This window comes from Apus apus, chromosome 1 (assembly GCF_020740795.1).
Source record: "Apus apus isolate bApuApu2 chromosome 1, bApuApu2.pri.cur, whole genome shotgun sequence".
Taxonomy (NCBI): Eukaryota; Metazoa; Chordata; class Aves; order Apodiformes; family Apodidae; genus Apus; species Apus apus.
In genome coordinates this window covers 129,797,109-129,813,474 of record NC_067282.1, presented here as the reverse complement: position 1 = coordinate 129,813,474, position 16,366 = coordinate 129,797,109, and the positions used below count along the sequence as shown (strand labels likewise).

The following is a 16,366-nucleotide window of genomic DNA, read 5'->3' as shown; positions in this document are numbered from 1 at the left end:
GTACTGCATCCTGCTCCGGGGTCCCCAGCACAAGAAAGACACGGACTAGAGCGAATCCACAGGAGGGTCACAAAACCAGTCAGAGGGCTGGATCACCTCTCCTGTGAAGAAAGCCTGAGAGAGGTGGAGTGGTTCTGAAGAACAGAAGGCTCTGGGGAGACCTTATTGTGACCTTTCGATATATCAAAGAGGCTTGTAAGGAAGATGGGGGCTTTTTACCAGGGTCTGTACTGACAGGACAGGGGACTATGATTTTAAACTGAAAGAGGGGTGGTTTAGGTCATTTATCAGGAAGTTGTGGATGCCTCATCATTGGAAGTGTTTAAGGTCAGGTTGGACAGGGCTTTGAGCAATTCGATCCAGTGAAAATGTCTGTGTTCATGGCAGGGATGTTGGACTAGATGATCTTTAAAGGTCCTATCCAATCCAAACCATTTTATGGTTCTATGATACTCACAATTTTCAGAAAGATAATGCACAGGCAAAATTCTTCATGTAAATCCACCTTTTCTGTCTTCCTTTTAATGAAACCTGGGGAGATCAGTTTTGAATAAGACCTTTACTGATAATCTTCCAACCAAGATTTCACATAACTACTTAGATAATGGCACACATAGAAGTCACACTTCCCTCTGCAGCTACGCTGTGTATTTATTCCCTGGAGGACTCCAGCCTGTAAAGAGTAAGCTGAAGCAAGTCAGGCAGTTGGATCGAGAAAGTAAATGGTGGGAGAATATGATCTTCATGAATAATTTGATTTCTTTCCAATCAAATGCAAGAACTATGACAAGTTTTCTTAGAAGAACCCTTCCAGAAGAAACTTTTGGTGGTGTTTCATCCAACAAATCCATATTGCAGTTAGCAAAACCTGCCATGGTGCACTTGATGGTCTTCTGCTCCTTGATGGATTACATCATCTCATGACTTCACAGGACTTGTGGTTGCAAGTGGCACCCTCAGGGTTCTGGAGTTGCCTGCAGCTCACCCCTATGCTTCTTCCATGCTCTTTCAATGTCATTGTTGCTACATACACAATGACAGAGATCCAATGCTGTTGCTGCCAGCTTAGGGTATGGTAAGGCCTGACAAAAACACATTGTGTAGAAGTCATGTCTTCCCTTGGGGCATCATAGCTTTCTGCTGAATGTTTGCTGATAGCAACACATCTTGGTAGAGGGGCACTCAAAACAGTAATGACATGCAAATGTATTAATAAGCAGTCTGTTCACTGTGCAGAAGCATCTCTGCTCAGAAGATGGGTCAGGTAGCATTACAGGTGGTTGCAGCACTGCTAGTCCTGGACACTTTCACCCTTGGGCAATCAGAAAGATTTTGCTAGATGGCAACTCTTGTCTTAGCTGTGGGTGTGAAGATTTTTAAGGCTAAGCCACATCGCTTGTATTTTTTTTAACCATTAATCTCATAACACAGTGTGAAAATGGGTGTCTCCCACCAGCCTTCTTCCTTCCTCACTGCAATTTATTTGGGGCACACCCTTATCTCTCCATCCTGGCGATACTGATGGTCGCAGTCACGTGTTGATGGTGCTGTCTGAACATGTTATGCCACACTTCAGTGTTTGCAGGGGACAGCTGGAAAGCCACTGGCTGGCCAGCACTGCTGGATTTTCAAATACTGAAAAGTTCTGGCTCTAGCCTCACTGAAGACTTGATGGGGAAACTTTGGCTTGTGTTTAAAAACAAAAGAAGATGTGCACAAGGTCAGGCACACAGACTTGCACACCTTTTTTTTTTGTTTGTTTTCTGACGGGATCACTGTGGGCTTCTTTATCTTTTCCTCCCACCCACTCATCCCTTCTGACTTTCTCTGCAGGTGACACCACTTGTATTACGTTTAAATGAATTTTCCAGGGAAGGGCATTTGTGTGTTTTCCAGCCATTTCAGAGTAGTAGGTGTTACTGTATGTAAGGTGCCTTAACACTTCTATTGAGACTCATGAGTAAACAAAATACTGCTGCATTCCTCGGTCCACAGTAGAGTGACCACACATATCCTTCACACAAATACCTGCAGTGTACCAGCAGTTCCACCTTGTGCTGGCCATAGATGTCCCTGAGCCCTTCTGCTGAAAGCTGCACCACTTGCTTTCTGAACCTCTGTAGCAAAGGGATCTCCAGGGAGAACTTTTTTACCTGGGGCTGATAAAACGGTACCTTATCTGTGATGTCCAGTTGCCCACTTAGCTCTGAGTGGCCAGTCAATGAGGTTACATGAAGGATCACTGCAGAAGCTCATGACCCTGACTGAAAGCCAGGAGCAACTCCATGCTCTGACAATGATTATTTACCATTTTCCCGTGTTACATGCTGTATTTGGTCATGTTCAGTAACTCTGTAGTAATCAGACAAGATGGAACGGCGGCTTGTCAGCTGATTTAATTAAAACCACATTGCCTTTTTTTTTTTTCTTCTTCTTTTTTTTTTTTTTTTATTGCCTCTCACACATCATTAATATTCTGTCTAAGACGCGCCTGCAACCTAAAGATTGGAATCAGTCTCATTGTGCTCTTTCCAAGCTTGAATTCCCAGACACACAAACCTGGGAAAGAGTTTTAAAGGGACAGGTAATAGTTAGAAGCTAATTTGATTACATTGAAATGGACCAGTCATTGGCCCAAATAAATGCTTATTAAGGGACCAGTCTTTCAGGTTGCTTTTAAATGCAATGCAGGTTTTGCTTCCATGGATATGAGTGGGAATAGAATATATTTAGGATTTCCCAGGGATCAGGTCTTTGCTCTGCAGACTTCTGCTCATTCAAATGGCTGTTTATGCAAACACATTAAAAAGACTTGAGTAAATAGCACTGCACTCTTTTCAGCTTGGTTTATTATTTACATATTTAGTAACAGTGTCGTATCATCCCTCTTCTGGAGTGCCAGGTAAGATCCATTTCACAGCGACAACACACAAACCAGCATATGCACTTGGTGTACAACCAGATTACAAGGCAGAAAAAAACCCCACCACCCTAGCATTTAAAATGACACACAGCAGTTTATTTAAACAGTGATTAACTTTCATCAACAGTATGTGCATTTCTGTTTTCTTTAAGAGACGTTGCCATCCTCAACCCCAGCTGCAGCCCTCCTGCAGCACCCTGTTACTCACTGACTTGAACAGGTATTTCACAGCCAATTACCGTACAGGTTTCCTTTTGTTCAAATTAAAGCAACTGAAGTCAACAACAACTGCTGAATGAAGGTAAAAGCTTGAGAACATTTTGCATAACAGTCATCAGCAGTAGCTGATAGCTATTACAGTGTTCTTGTGCAGTAAGCCTACGCAGATACTATCTCTCTTGCCTGTCTGTTCCAACATGCATCTCATCTCATTTGCAACCCTTTGCTTTAATTAGCTGAAGTCTTTGCTTCAGTCTTTCATATGTCAACCAGCCTGTGTACACTTTCATATTTTTAATCAGTAGCCTGTTGTCTTTACTTTGTCATTCGCACCAGCATATAAATCTGCCCTTCTTATGATCCTCACTGCTTGGTAGAAGTCAAAACATGCTGTTTAATTTTCCTGTTCACTGATTTCCATTTGTTTCATGTTCAACTGCTGGCGCTCTTCCCCCTTTTGGGCATGCTGTGAGCATTAAACTTAGCAATTAAATGCCAAAAAACCCTCAGTCCTTTTCCCCTTCCGTGCCCAGGAATGGGTCATCCTAACCCTCGCTGGGATGTGTACCTCTCCAGGTCAGCTGAAATGGGGCTGGCTGCATGGGAGTGCCAGGGGCTGGCAGAGATTAGCTAGCTATGGATAATAAAGCAGGTGCAAAACTTATGTGTTCTTCTAGGGTCGTGACTGGTTTCTTGCTGCTGCTTCTCATTGTTTTTTATTCGGTCGACTACAACGGAGTATTTCATTTCACCCATGACACAGATGAATCCTGAAACACCAAGGCTTCAAAATAACTGGATGGAAAAGAATGAGACGGTGGCATGTGGCTGTCCTCTGGCTGTCCAATTTTCCGGATCACTGGGGGGGAATCTGAGGTTGCCTGTAGCTGTCTGTCAGGTGGGGTGGCAGGCCCTGACGTCTGTGCCTGTGCTGATCCCTGAAATGAGCCTGGAGTGTGTTCAGGATGTCATCTAGCTTTTGGTCCATCTGCATGACCTGTTAAGGAACCAGGAAGCAGACAAGCTGTCAAATGGTTGCACACGCTTCTGGTGAGGCATTCACTGGCCAAAAGCTCTGTGGGAACAAAGCCTGGCAGGGAGTGTTGGCATCTGAGAACCACCAGCTCCTCCGAGTTTTGTACAGCCTGTTGCTCCAGAAAGAGTGAATGACACTATGAAGTGATAGGGAAGGGTGTCCCTATCACAGTGGCAGCAGAAAGGCAGGATGCTGCTGGCTTGAGGACTTGACCACTTGAGTAAGCCATTTTGTCTCTCAGCCTTTTCCCAGGGCTGCCAGCTTCTCCAGGTGATGATGCATCCTGCAAATATCTGCCCTGAAACTCTCTTTGGCTCTTTGGTTTATCGTGAGTGTTTTTTCCCACTACCTCTCCCAATGCTTCACCACCCTCACTGGTAGGACATCATGCTTTCCATTACTGTCTTGGGAAATGAAACAGCTCCCCTCCCTTCACACTGTAAATAGATGCCTCTGTGATACATGTTACAGTCAGAGATCCCACCAGATACAGTGTTTATTCCCATGCATTGTCAGGAGGATAGGCTACTAAAAACCACATAATATTAAAAAGAAAAACAACCGCTCTGTAGGAAGCTTGACATGCTAATCCTTCCTCTCATTTCTTTGCTTTCCAGTTGAAATTTCTCATGCATAGTCCCAAGGTGGAGGAGTCTTTTCTAGTTGTTATTATTCTCAAGCAGGGAAATGCAAATGTTGTTTTTTTTTTAAAAAGGGAACACTGCTCTCATACTTCCTACGGCTTTTTGAAATCCTGGCCTTTATCTAGGAGCCCCAAGCAGGCATTACCCCATTGTGCTGGTAGGGGCTTCCCTTCCCTGCAAGTGGCACCCCACTCACCTTGGCACCAACCAGTGGGACAGGCTGGGGACTTCTCACTGCTCTACTTTGCTCTAAAGGCAACACTGTGCATCATGGAAATGACTGGGCTCACTTCTAATGAGCCTTGAATACAGTACAGCTTTGTGTAATGGATGAGCCCAAGAAAAATGAGCATTTTTTAAGAACGTCGGATGGTTCACTTTACAGTTATCTGCTGTGAAACTCTGAGCCTCTGAAAACTGTGATCTGTCCCAGTGGGTCTAATAAACTTTGATAGTAAACCCTTTAAAGTGATATCAGATCTAAACTGAGCTTTCATTAAAAAGGGAGGCAGAGAGAATAAGAGAGGGACAGAGAAGGATCTCAGCCTTGTTCTGTGCAAAGATAACTTTGGAAATAGCCATTGGCAGCATGGACTGAAAGTTTATCAGGCTGATTGCTTTAAAAAACAAGGCAAAGAAATCACCTTATCCACTTGCCCCTCCTCTGCCTTTTCTCACTCTAAGTGTCAGCACCCCCGGGGGCCCCACAAACCTCAAGGTACCAGGAACTTATTCAATTTATGTCATTTTAGCAACCATTACTCTCTCCTATTGTAGCCTGCTGGGGGAATGAGAAGTGGAGTCTCTCTTCTATCTCACGGAGGGAGAGATGTCCTAGGCTCTTAATTCTACTTTCATGACTACTATATTCTAGTAGTATCTTGGGATGGGCCACAGTCAAACAGCCACTCTAGTAGATGGGAAGGGAACCCAGTGGCAGAGGCTTTGTTTGGCAGAGGTGCAGCCACCTCCTGGCCAGCCTGACCAGAAGCATCTCTGCCTTCTCCTGGATCTAACGAGCTGCTAGGAGACAGTGGTTGATGTTGCTGTGGCAGGTGCCTCTCTCTGGTGTCATCAGCCACAGAAGCATCGTCAGTGCTCCCATCTCAGGCACAACAGCTACATATTCTGCTCAGCATTAACTTGGTTGGAAGTTCGGAAGTCACTAGTAGTTTAAGGGTTAAGCAGCATGGAATTAATTTTAAAACCACAGCCTTTATTTTCTCCTCCATTCTTGAAAAGCCTGTTTGGCTGATGCTGGTAATGACTCAACAGAATCTTTCTTAAGCAGAAATGTTGTGCAGAGCAGAAACTAAAGCAAAGCTAATATATTACAGTAGGAGGCAGGGAAATGGGATCAGACAGATGAAAGATCTGGGTCTTTCTTTTGTAGAGGCTTTGTTGATTTTGATCTGCACGCTTGATCTTAGATAAGCTATGCCTGCATATTCCATATCATTTAAACTTGCTGTATTTCTCTGTATTTTGCCAACTCAGTGAAAGAATGTGATGGGGAATAATCTTATGCACTTTTCTTTCCAGGAGAGAAGGAGGATGAAAAAAGGAAATATTCATTTTTAGAGAGGGAAAAAAGAAATTAATACATAAGGGGGTAGATTAACTACACTTTTGTCACACCTTCCACACAAGAGTCTGCAAATATTTCCTGAACCTTAACAAATGCAGCTGCTTAGCTCTCCTGTGTCAGACACACACACGGGAGGGTTTTCATGATAATTTTTGAGATTAGAAGCAGGACCCTGCAAAATTAAGTGACCCATAAGTAGATGTGGTCACTGGCAGACCTCTTCTAATCCTTAGATTTGTATTTCATACACAGGCTCGAACTGCCTATCTCTGGCTTCAGATGCTCCAAAACAGGTCTTACTTCAAGCATTTAACTAGGCTGGTAAAACTTGATTCAGAAAGACAAATCCTTAAGCACTTTGTCAAATTGTAGCCTAGCAAAACCAGGACAAATTTGGAGGCTGGTTAACTGTGATTAAGAAGGGACAGAACAAGAGTTGTGGATACTCCACGGCTTGACTGCAGTGAAGTTTTTTTCACAATAAAGTCCTGGTTTTTAGGTTTCTCTGGGAACCACCTAGCAGCCATTACTTCCCTTAAACCCAGCTTTGAGTAACACAACCAGGCAAGTGCCTGAGCAAAGGGTTAAATTTGTGCAAGATGTTTTTCAACTGAGTAAAGTGAGAAGCCATCCCTGGCTGGCCGCAGGGTTTCCAGAGAGATGTGATATGCCCCTCGCAGGCTTGGTGGAGACAGGTGAGCTTGGCAGCTGTCCATGGGCAAACGGCAACAAAACCTCTGTTCTCTCACATCACAAAAGCGCTCCGGAGACCATCTATAAAATTGTTAAAATGCTTTTATGTCCTTTCAACTGTCCTGCAGAAAGGAGACTTGCAAAAGCAGTTTAAAATATTACACTGTTGTTATTGCGGCTATGAGGTGAGCTGAAGGAGTGTTGAAATGCGTATTCATTTTGACATCCCCCTCTGAAAAGGGGCTGGACTCCATGGTGTCATGCAGGACTGCTAGACAAAGCAAATGTCTTGCAAGCAGCCCCAGCGAGTCACAGCAAGCCACCAAGGGGAACTGGGTCAGCTGGCCTGAGGGACACAGGGACACTTGTCCTTTATCTTGAGCACCAGGCTGGCTTTCAATACCTGTGTGCTATTTGAGGTGGCTTTTGAGTGTCTGTTGGTGAACTATGGTGTCTCAATCCTTGATCTAAATACCTCATTTTACTTTGGAGGGCCTGTGCTGCTGAAACGCCTTGTGGAAAAGGGGACCCTCAGAATGGCAGTAGCATGGAGGAGGAGGGCTGGATTGTGCTGAGGATTTGCCACATGCTGGACAGATTCCCAACTCCCCTGAAGGCTTTTTTCTGACATGTTTTGCACATGCACACTATTAAAAAAAAAAAAAAGAAGCATGTGTGGAAAACGCAGTTGGAATAGCCACATGGCCTCCCCCAAATCCTCTCACTTTAAGCCAGAAAAATCCCTCCCCCCAGGTTGTGCCTATCTTTTTAGTATGATTTCTGGAGGCTGGAAAAGCCCATATAAATTATGTGCACAACACACTGACTTGAACTATTTCCAGAGGAGTAGCAGAAGGGCAAGATGGTCTGCTGGAGCACTGAAGTAAATCTGTAAACCCACAAACACGCTCTTATGTTGCTAAGTAGGTGGAGCTTTGTATCAAAAGCTAAACCCCATAAATCAAATGAAGTTGCTGTCACCTCCTGAAGGCTCTGCTCTCTCCCTGCCTGTAGCAATCCTACAGGAACTGATGAGAATGGCTGAGCTGTACAGGCTTCAGCAGTTGTCTGCAATGTGTTCGGGCTGCTGGTGGTGGGGATGCAGCACAAAATGGAGGAGGGAGAGAAGGCAGCCCGAATTTGTGTCGCCAATCAAAATGTCATGGAGCAAAAATAAGTTCTGCTTTTGGTTAAGCTGGATCGACTTTGGCTTCCTTGCCTCACTCAAGTGGGGAAAACTATGAAGCTGTGCCCACAGGACAGCCCAAAGTGTTGCAGCAGGGGTGGAGGGCTGCAAGAGCCATTGCCTTGTTGAGCCCCAGCCGCTGCTATCGGAGCCACTCTACCTTGGGTTATTTGGTTCCGGATGCCCCACGACAGTCAGGCTTCCTCTCTGCAACAGGAGGCTCCCCATTCAGTCAGCCCTCACCCCACAACAGACTGCAAACCTAAGCATGGATGACCAAGAGCCACCAAAGCCCCAGAGGGCCACAGGACGTGAGCAATGACAGTCCCAGAGTGTCTGCACTCTGACTTGGCAAAGTCAAACACATCTGGGGCAAAGCTGCCATGGCCAGCTGCCCCAGTGCATGCAAACACAACACCCCAGCCCAGGGTTTCCAAACCACCAGAGTCCTCAGCTCAGCCCTCTGAACACCCCTTCTCTAGCAGTGGCCCACCTCTGGGCTGGCAGACGTAGCACCATGGCCACCCCAGACCCTGCCTTGTCCTCTGTCTCAGCCCTTGCTGAAGCTCCTGGCTCCCAAGGTAGCAGGATCCACTTGCTGCAGCTCAGACTTAGAAACACTTGATTTGAGGGCTCTAACACCGACTGCTTGGAAAAGAGTGGTCTGAGGGGTAGGACTGATTTTGTAGGAAGACAAGAGCATACGTGGACCTTTGTCTGCCATGAGCTGTTCTACCTGCATGTACTTATTTCTGAATATTCCCAGCTTGTCAGGAGTGATGGGCCAGCTAAGGTCTAGTTCAGAGGAGAAAACTGTATTAATTTAGTAAAACCAGAGATGATTTAGTTGAACTAGTGTAATCCATTTTATGGATGCTTCCATTCCTGACTCGTGTTAACATACTGATTTAGCTTAAGCTTGTTATCCAGAAATTTGTGCCATTTTCTCATGTTGACCAGGTCTGTCACACGATTTTTCATCTCGTACCAGATGGCAGACTGATTTGATTAGATCCTGTAAAGCCTATGTTTAGCTTTATATGCACATCTGGTCCTCTAGCTTCTCTCTGCCTACAGTTACACCCAATTATTCAAACATACTAATTGCCTATCCTACAGTTCGAAGGCTGAATTGTTTATTTTAGAAATCACTTCATTTTCTAGCATGTCTCTGAGTGGATTGATTGCTGTCCAGAGACTGCTGATTCAGGGAAGGGAAATCTTTTCTCTACAGCACTGCATGCAAAACTGCTTCCTTCTCATCTTGCTTATCCCGTTAGAGATATTTCACTGAGGTGAAATGCTGAAGCCACTGAAGCTTTTTTTTTTACCTCTTTCTTTTTATCATGGGCAGATAATGTGAATGTGGATGCAGCCTGCTGGTCTGTGAGGAAGCAAATTGCCATGCCAGCCATAAAGACCACAACTAGCTTGGGGAGATATCTCTTCTGCAAGGTGCAGCTCTAGTGCAGCCTCTGGGAGCCTGGTCCAACAAAATGCTTATGGATGCGTTAGCTTGAAACATGTGAATAGTCTTGCTGAGTTCACCAAATGTTTAAGTGCTTTGCTGGACTGGAGCCAGAACGGTCAACAACATGCAAACTATACCTTTAGGACAAGCTTTTGTAGCCTCCTAAAGTACTCATACACACATATGCACAGAGGTACTGCTACAACACCATTTTTTAAGTCTCTGAGGAGTGATAACTGGCATCTATCACAGCATCCTTCATGAAATGACTCTGGCATTCATATTAGCAGAGAACTAGCAGCTTGCCTCTCCTCTTAAAAGAACAACAACAACAACAACAACAAGAGGGCTTTGATGAATAGGCTCCCATTAACTGACTGGTTTGGGGATGAGTTGTAACAGATTTGGAACTGGCCTGATTCCTAAAACCATTCTGTATCCCAAAGCAAGGTTGCCAGGTGGCACGTACACAGGGAAACATCTCCCTGCGCTATGTCCAAGTCTTGTAGCCAAATGCCAGCACTCCCTGCCCCAACACTGAGCCATGCAGCTCCTCGCCTTGTTCTGCTGAGGATGCAAACAGCACAGAAAGACCAGCTTCAGTCAGTGGGAGTTTTGCCACTAACCTCCAAGGTCAGGAAAACAGGCAGGTGAAGAGAAGGGCCACAGAGCGCACTTCCGTGGCAGCCTGTTGTTCTGGCACACCCCACTCTCCATGCACACCAAAAATATCTATATAAACCACCAAACTGCCTTGTTTGACTTATTCCGTGTACCCCTTAGCAGAAATTGGTTGTTTATTTTCACTCCACAAAACTTATCTAGATAAGTCCACAATTTTCCAGGCCTCCCTTCCCTTGTCCCAAACATCCCCACCCATTCTTAGGTCAGGTGTTACAGCCTTTGGTGGCCTAGAATATAATATTCTTTATTTTAAGTACAGCTTCATTTGTTTTGGTTTCCATCTACCTTTCCTGTTTAAATGAAAACACAAAGGTCTACCCCTCTGTACTTTGTTCCTGGGGTATTTCCTGTCAGTACCCTTTTGGTTAGCATTATATTTTTATATTTCCTATGCCACAATGGCACTGATGAACCTCTGCAATAAGATCTGTGTCTGTGGTTGCTGCTTCTGGTGTAAGATGCTGTTTGCTTAATTAGCTAAGCAACTCTCAAGAGTTCAGCCCTGGGTTTCTAAAGCAGGCCTGGTCAGCACACAGATTTTGTTAGCAGTGTGGTTTGGGGAAAGTGTTTTTCTGTTTTTTTTAAATGAATCTTTGCTTCCTAGGTAAATGAGGCTTAGCTGATGATGTATCTGTGTATATGTTGCCACAACAGCTTTGGAGTAAACTGGCTAGAGCTTGACACATTTTCTAGAGAGACAGAGTCCTTACAGATAAAAATTTTGGACAGATTTCTGAAAGTCTTAACTTGTGCAGAAGACAGACATCCAAATTAGTGCCTCATTGAAGGAAGGGCAGAAGAGGAAGGTGAACTGTATTATTAGACCCCAGAGAATCCACACAGGATGCCCTGACCACAGGAAAAGCTTTATTCAGCTCTTGCCCCTTATTAGCCTCAGATAATCAACCACAAAACACAGAGCCACAGGAAGCCAGGCAGCATAATTTCTACTGCTCCCAGAAGTATTCGTTTCTAGCTGAAGAAATTCAAGTGTAGCCACTCAAGGAGTGGACACAAGGGTAACTTTCCACAGTTGCCCTTCTGCAGCAGCACTGCAGGGTGTGCTGAAACCACGGAGGGACACTGTCTCATTCAAGCTACGTGCACATGCACCTGTGCATCTGTTTGCAGCCAGTGCTTTGAAATGTTGGGGTTTTCCCCCCCCGATTTTCCCCCGGCAGGTAAATCAGAGTTTGCAAAACTCTTTCTCTTGATTTACATGCATAAATGTTTTTCTGTTGCTGTTGCAGGACACTTCATTCTTCACCCTCCTCCAGATCCTGCTCAGATCCTCCCTGTAATCTGGCCATCGCTCTTTGCGACATCGCTCCTCAGCCCCACCCGGGATGACGCACTGCCATTGCTCAGCTCATTATCCTGTGTGGCTACAAGTCCTGCTGCAAAACCAGCATGGAAAGGAAAAAAACCACACACACACACACACAAAAATAACAAAGCTAGTCCAGCCTCAAAGGTGGATACGCAGCTACTGTGAGTCACACCTTAATTTCACAATAAAGCAGCCTTGGTACTTAAGCTCTAAGATGCTGATTAATTTAATTTTTAAATCTCTAAACAATGCTGGACAGAGAGAAACAAGGAAAAGAAAATGCAGCACTGAGTATTTAAATGGTGCCAAAGGAGCAGTGAGAAAGTGACCTTAGCCTTTCCCTAGATGGATGTGACAAGCTCAGCACTTTCGATGGGTGTGATGAACTCGGTATTTGCGCCTCACCTAAAGTTTTGAAGAGATGGTATCAAGCTTTCTATGCTCTGATTGTTTTGCCTTTACTTCTGCTTTTTTGATCTCTATTAAATCCCCTGCATGAGAACAAAATCTAACCCCACCAGCCTCATGGCTAGATAGACTTTACCAGTTCCTGTAATGGGCAGGACACTTTGGGCTGTGCTGGTGCTGGCTTGCTTCTTTTAGCTTAGTTGTAAGGACTTCTTACAGATACCAAAACCAGCAGATAAATTCACTTACTCCAGGTTTACTGACCTGACATCTAGCTAAGCTAGCATCTAGTTAGGACAGCTGATGGACTGTATATGACAAGGTAGCATATATGCCTTATCACAAGTATTGATGTACAACTGCCTTCCATCGACACACACAAAGCTTTAATTTGTATTATCAGTCTATCTTTACTTATAGGTTGGCAAGAAAGGCAAATAGAGAGGGAGAGAGGGAGTGTTATTATTGGGAGGAGCACAGGCATTATGGTGATGACGCTCTAGATAGTAAGACATGTAGGTACTAGAAGAGTTCCAGGCAGTTCTTGTAGGACTAGACCAGGACTTCATAAAACCAAGCTCCGGTCTACCCCCTCCCCCCCCCCCCCCCCCCAGCACAGCCTTCTTGCATTGAGAACGAGTCACTTTCTGGATGAGCCTCATCAATATTTGTTAACCACATGAATCAAACAATCTGCCATTTCTTATCTTTCTGACATAAAATCACATGAAATTGGGTAGGTTTGAGACCTGGTCCAGGACAAGAGTATATAGACCTACAGAAGATACAAGTAATCTAAAATGTTGACTGAAATGTTGACTGTAGGAAAGAATTAAGCTGTAATGGAACAAAGGAAGATCAGTCCCTGTTAGAAGAGGACAGAAGGAGAGAAGATGTGGATGCTCCTTTGTGTTTCCTACTGCTGGCTCTGGTCGGATTGAAATGGACATGGCAGAGCAAGGCTGCAAGATGTGGCACAGTGGTCATGCCAGGAAAAAAATAAATTAATTGGGAAGCAAAGGATGCTTTTCTAAGAGATCAGTGGGTGTCACTGGGGGGCCACAGTCTGGGCTTCTGTTTTCAGCTCTGTGAAAGAATTGTCATACCATTTTAGCCAAACCCTGTAGCAAAACTAAGGGCTGGTCTGTGTGCAGGATCTGTGCTGTTGACAGGAAGTCAAGCCTACAACATGTCTTTCATTGTTCCAGGGGAACCTGTGCCTAGACATTCATTTTGATATGCCCTACTGCTGTGAAAGCGATGAAGTAAACTTGATAGGACTTGGAATGTGAAAACTGTACCTTTGTGCTACATGCTGATGAAAAGGGTGACTGAGAACTGCCCTTATTTCTTCTGTACCTTGCGTGGGACAAATCTCTAGGATCACCTTTATGTAACAAGTTCACCGAAGCTCTCACACCCTTTGAAGGATGCCACAAGGCTTGCTTAAAAAGCACACAATGCAATTTGAGGAAGAAGCTGCAGAGGCACAAGTGGTGTTGTGTATTTAAATAATGAGGATTACAAAACACCATTGTTTGCTCATTAAAACACAGAAACCCAAAGCAAGTAAAATATTATCAGACAGTGCTGATTGAGGGCGTAGCTGTTCTTGATTCCTACTGATTCAAACACGCTTTGCTGAACCCTTTAGTTTTAGCCTGTCTGGCTTATCTGTCATTTGAAGGATTTTCCTAGCTTGCCTGTGTGTACCAGCACTGCCACACACAGATTTTCAACTAATTCTTGAAAAATCACAATGTGTGGGTGGACTCAGGACTGTCTGGTCTGGTGACCTGACTTTGAGGGTGTCTGTCAGTCCAGTCACACCAAGCTACAGCATTCAATACTTGATCTGCAAAAATCACAGGCACAAACTGGGCGGGAAAAGCAACTACACAGCAAGATACGGTTTGTGACTTGAGCTGTGATTGCTCAGCACCTGGAAGGAGCTGAGAGATACATGGGGTGTGACAGCATAAAACTGTGCACAAACTGGCTATAACTACAGTAACTGTGGATGCAGAACAAAAGAAGAGATTGAAGGGAGAATGAATTTGACTGGATTTGTCTTTTTTTTTCCTTCCCAAGCTAGAGAATTAGTCACATAATACATTCTGTAGCTAAAGAGATGTCCGTGGGTATTTCAAACACTGACTGAGAACAGGAGGCTCAGTGAAGCAGATTTTCCAAATCCAGAATCTCAATGGTGAACATTTTCCCATTCTTTTGTGTTTGAAAAAGAGAAATTTGAAAAATCAGCATGACTACATCCCCAGGGGAGACTCAAATAAAGCATTAATTAAAGTAAAGAAAGGGAGGTGTCTTATTTGAACTCTGCTGAGCTAGATGGATTACCTATGAAAGCTGGCATTGACAGGACAGCAGTATGAAGAAGCCTGTGGCAGAAGTACTGGTGTCTTGTACAAACAACAGGAGACAGGGCAAGAGATGCAAAGCCATAATTGCCAGATAGACTTCTTCCTCATGAGGCATATGCTAAGTCAGCAGAAACCTGCTTCAGTTTTCTGTTTCTGCACTGCTAATTAGGGGAAAAAAGTGTCTGCTTTACCTACTGTCACCCTTGCAGCTCTTTAGCCTTACACTTCAGGGAACACCGCTGGGGAGAAGAGTACTCTAGATCTTGCTTGGAGAAACACTAATTTTTCTCTTGCATGTCTCCTTTTTCATATATCATTGCAGAGAAAAAGCACAGCAATAAAAAGGGACATGTATTAACACGAACATTGAGGTGTAGGAATATGAGAATGGCCTGGTGAGATTTCACTGTCCCAGCATTTAGTAAAATTATTTAAACTGGTGCCGTAGTTTAATTAAGATTTTGAGTTACCTGCTTTTTTGAGGTTCTAGAGGTAGAACAGGGAAGCCATGGAGGTCTTTACGCAACTTTCTGCCATGGGGGAAACCAGACCTTTTTCAGGTCAATAAGCTAAGATTCATTAGTAAAATAGGTACCTGTTGGGACTACTGAGAACCCCACAGATTTAATTGCTCAGCTTCACATCTACTTGCTTTCATACTACTTTTACTCATCATGAACTGTGTCTTTGATGTACTAACTCAATATAATCTATAATAAGGCTAAATTATGTATAAAAAAGCCTGGTTTACTTGCCATTCTGCAGTTTTTCTCATCCCTTCAGAGCAAGATGGTTTAAGTCCAACTAGTTATCAGTGAGGAGGAAAATAAGGCACCTGTCTTTTTGCTAAAAAAAAAAAGCTTTTTAGAAAGCTTTAACTATCATATTTTAATGCATATTAAAAATCCCAGCTGTGACTGGGTGCTTGTCCTTCTGCACCAGTGTAGTGTAAACCAAAAATGACCGTGACTATGAATATAAGATATTGAGGCTCTGGCTTTGGCCTCCTGATCCCTGTGCTTGGCTTCCTTCACTACATGCCCAGCCCTGAAACCAGGATGAAAGTGGTTGCTCAAGCCCTGCTACTGCTGAGACATTCCCCCTGCCCTCCCTCTGCTGTGCAGGCCCATGGTCCAGCCTTGGGTGCACTTAGAAGCAAGCCCAGGACATCTATGCAGCACAGCAAAAATTCCCTATGTAGGAGAACTGTCTCCAGCCTGGATCCCAGGGCCATGGATGCCTCCTCTTCCATGTTCAAATGACTCTTTTACTGCTTGCAGGTTACACAGGAACAGAGGGAAAAGCAAAAGCCTTATGTGAATGGGGATCATGAGCTGCCCCCCATCAAAAAAGCTGGGGCTCTTTGACCTGCTTTCCCTTACCTCTGGTACAGCCAGCTGAAATATCCACCATAAGGCTTGTTCAGTGCTGTGTTGCCGCTCTACCCCGCTCCAAAAGAGTATGGTAGTGAAGTCAAATGGTTCGGGTTGGAAAAGACCTGAAAGATCATCTAGATCCAAACCCCCTGCATGGGCAGGGACACCTCCCACTGGACCAGATTGCTCAAAGACCCAACCTGGCCTAGAACACTTCCTGGGATGAGGCATCCATAACAGAATCAGAGAATCACAGAATCACCAAGGCTGGAAAAGATCATCAGGTCCAGCCTATGACCACCATCACCACATTGGCTAGACCATGGCACTAAGTGCCACATCCAGCCTCTCCTTGAACACATCCAGGGATGGTGCCTCCACCACTGCCCTGGGCAGTCCATTCCAGTGTCTGATCACCCTCTCTGTG

The 16,366-nt window shown here is 44.5% G+C and overlaps 1 protein-coding gene across 1 annotated transcript in view; it reads right to left on the bottom strand.

Moving 5' to 3' along the window:
* Positions 1-3,885: 3,885 nt before the first annotated feature.
* LOC127384000 (potassium voltage-gated channel subfamily KQT member 1-like) overlaps positions 3,886-16,366 on the bottom strand; it is a 499,795-nt gene continuing 487,314 nt past the window's right edge. Inside the window, 2 exon segments of the mRNA XM_051617878.1 lie at positions 3,886-4,073; positions 4,076-4,139. Of these exon segments, the coding sequence (XP_051473838.1) occupies positions 3,886-4,073; positions 4,076-4,139 (252 nt within the window).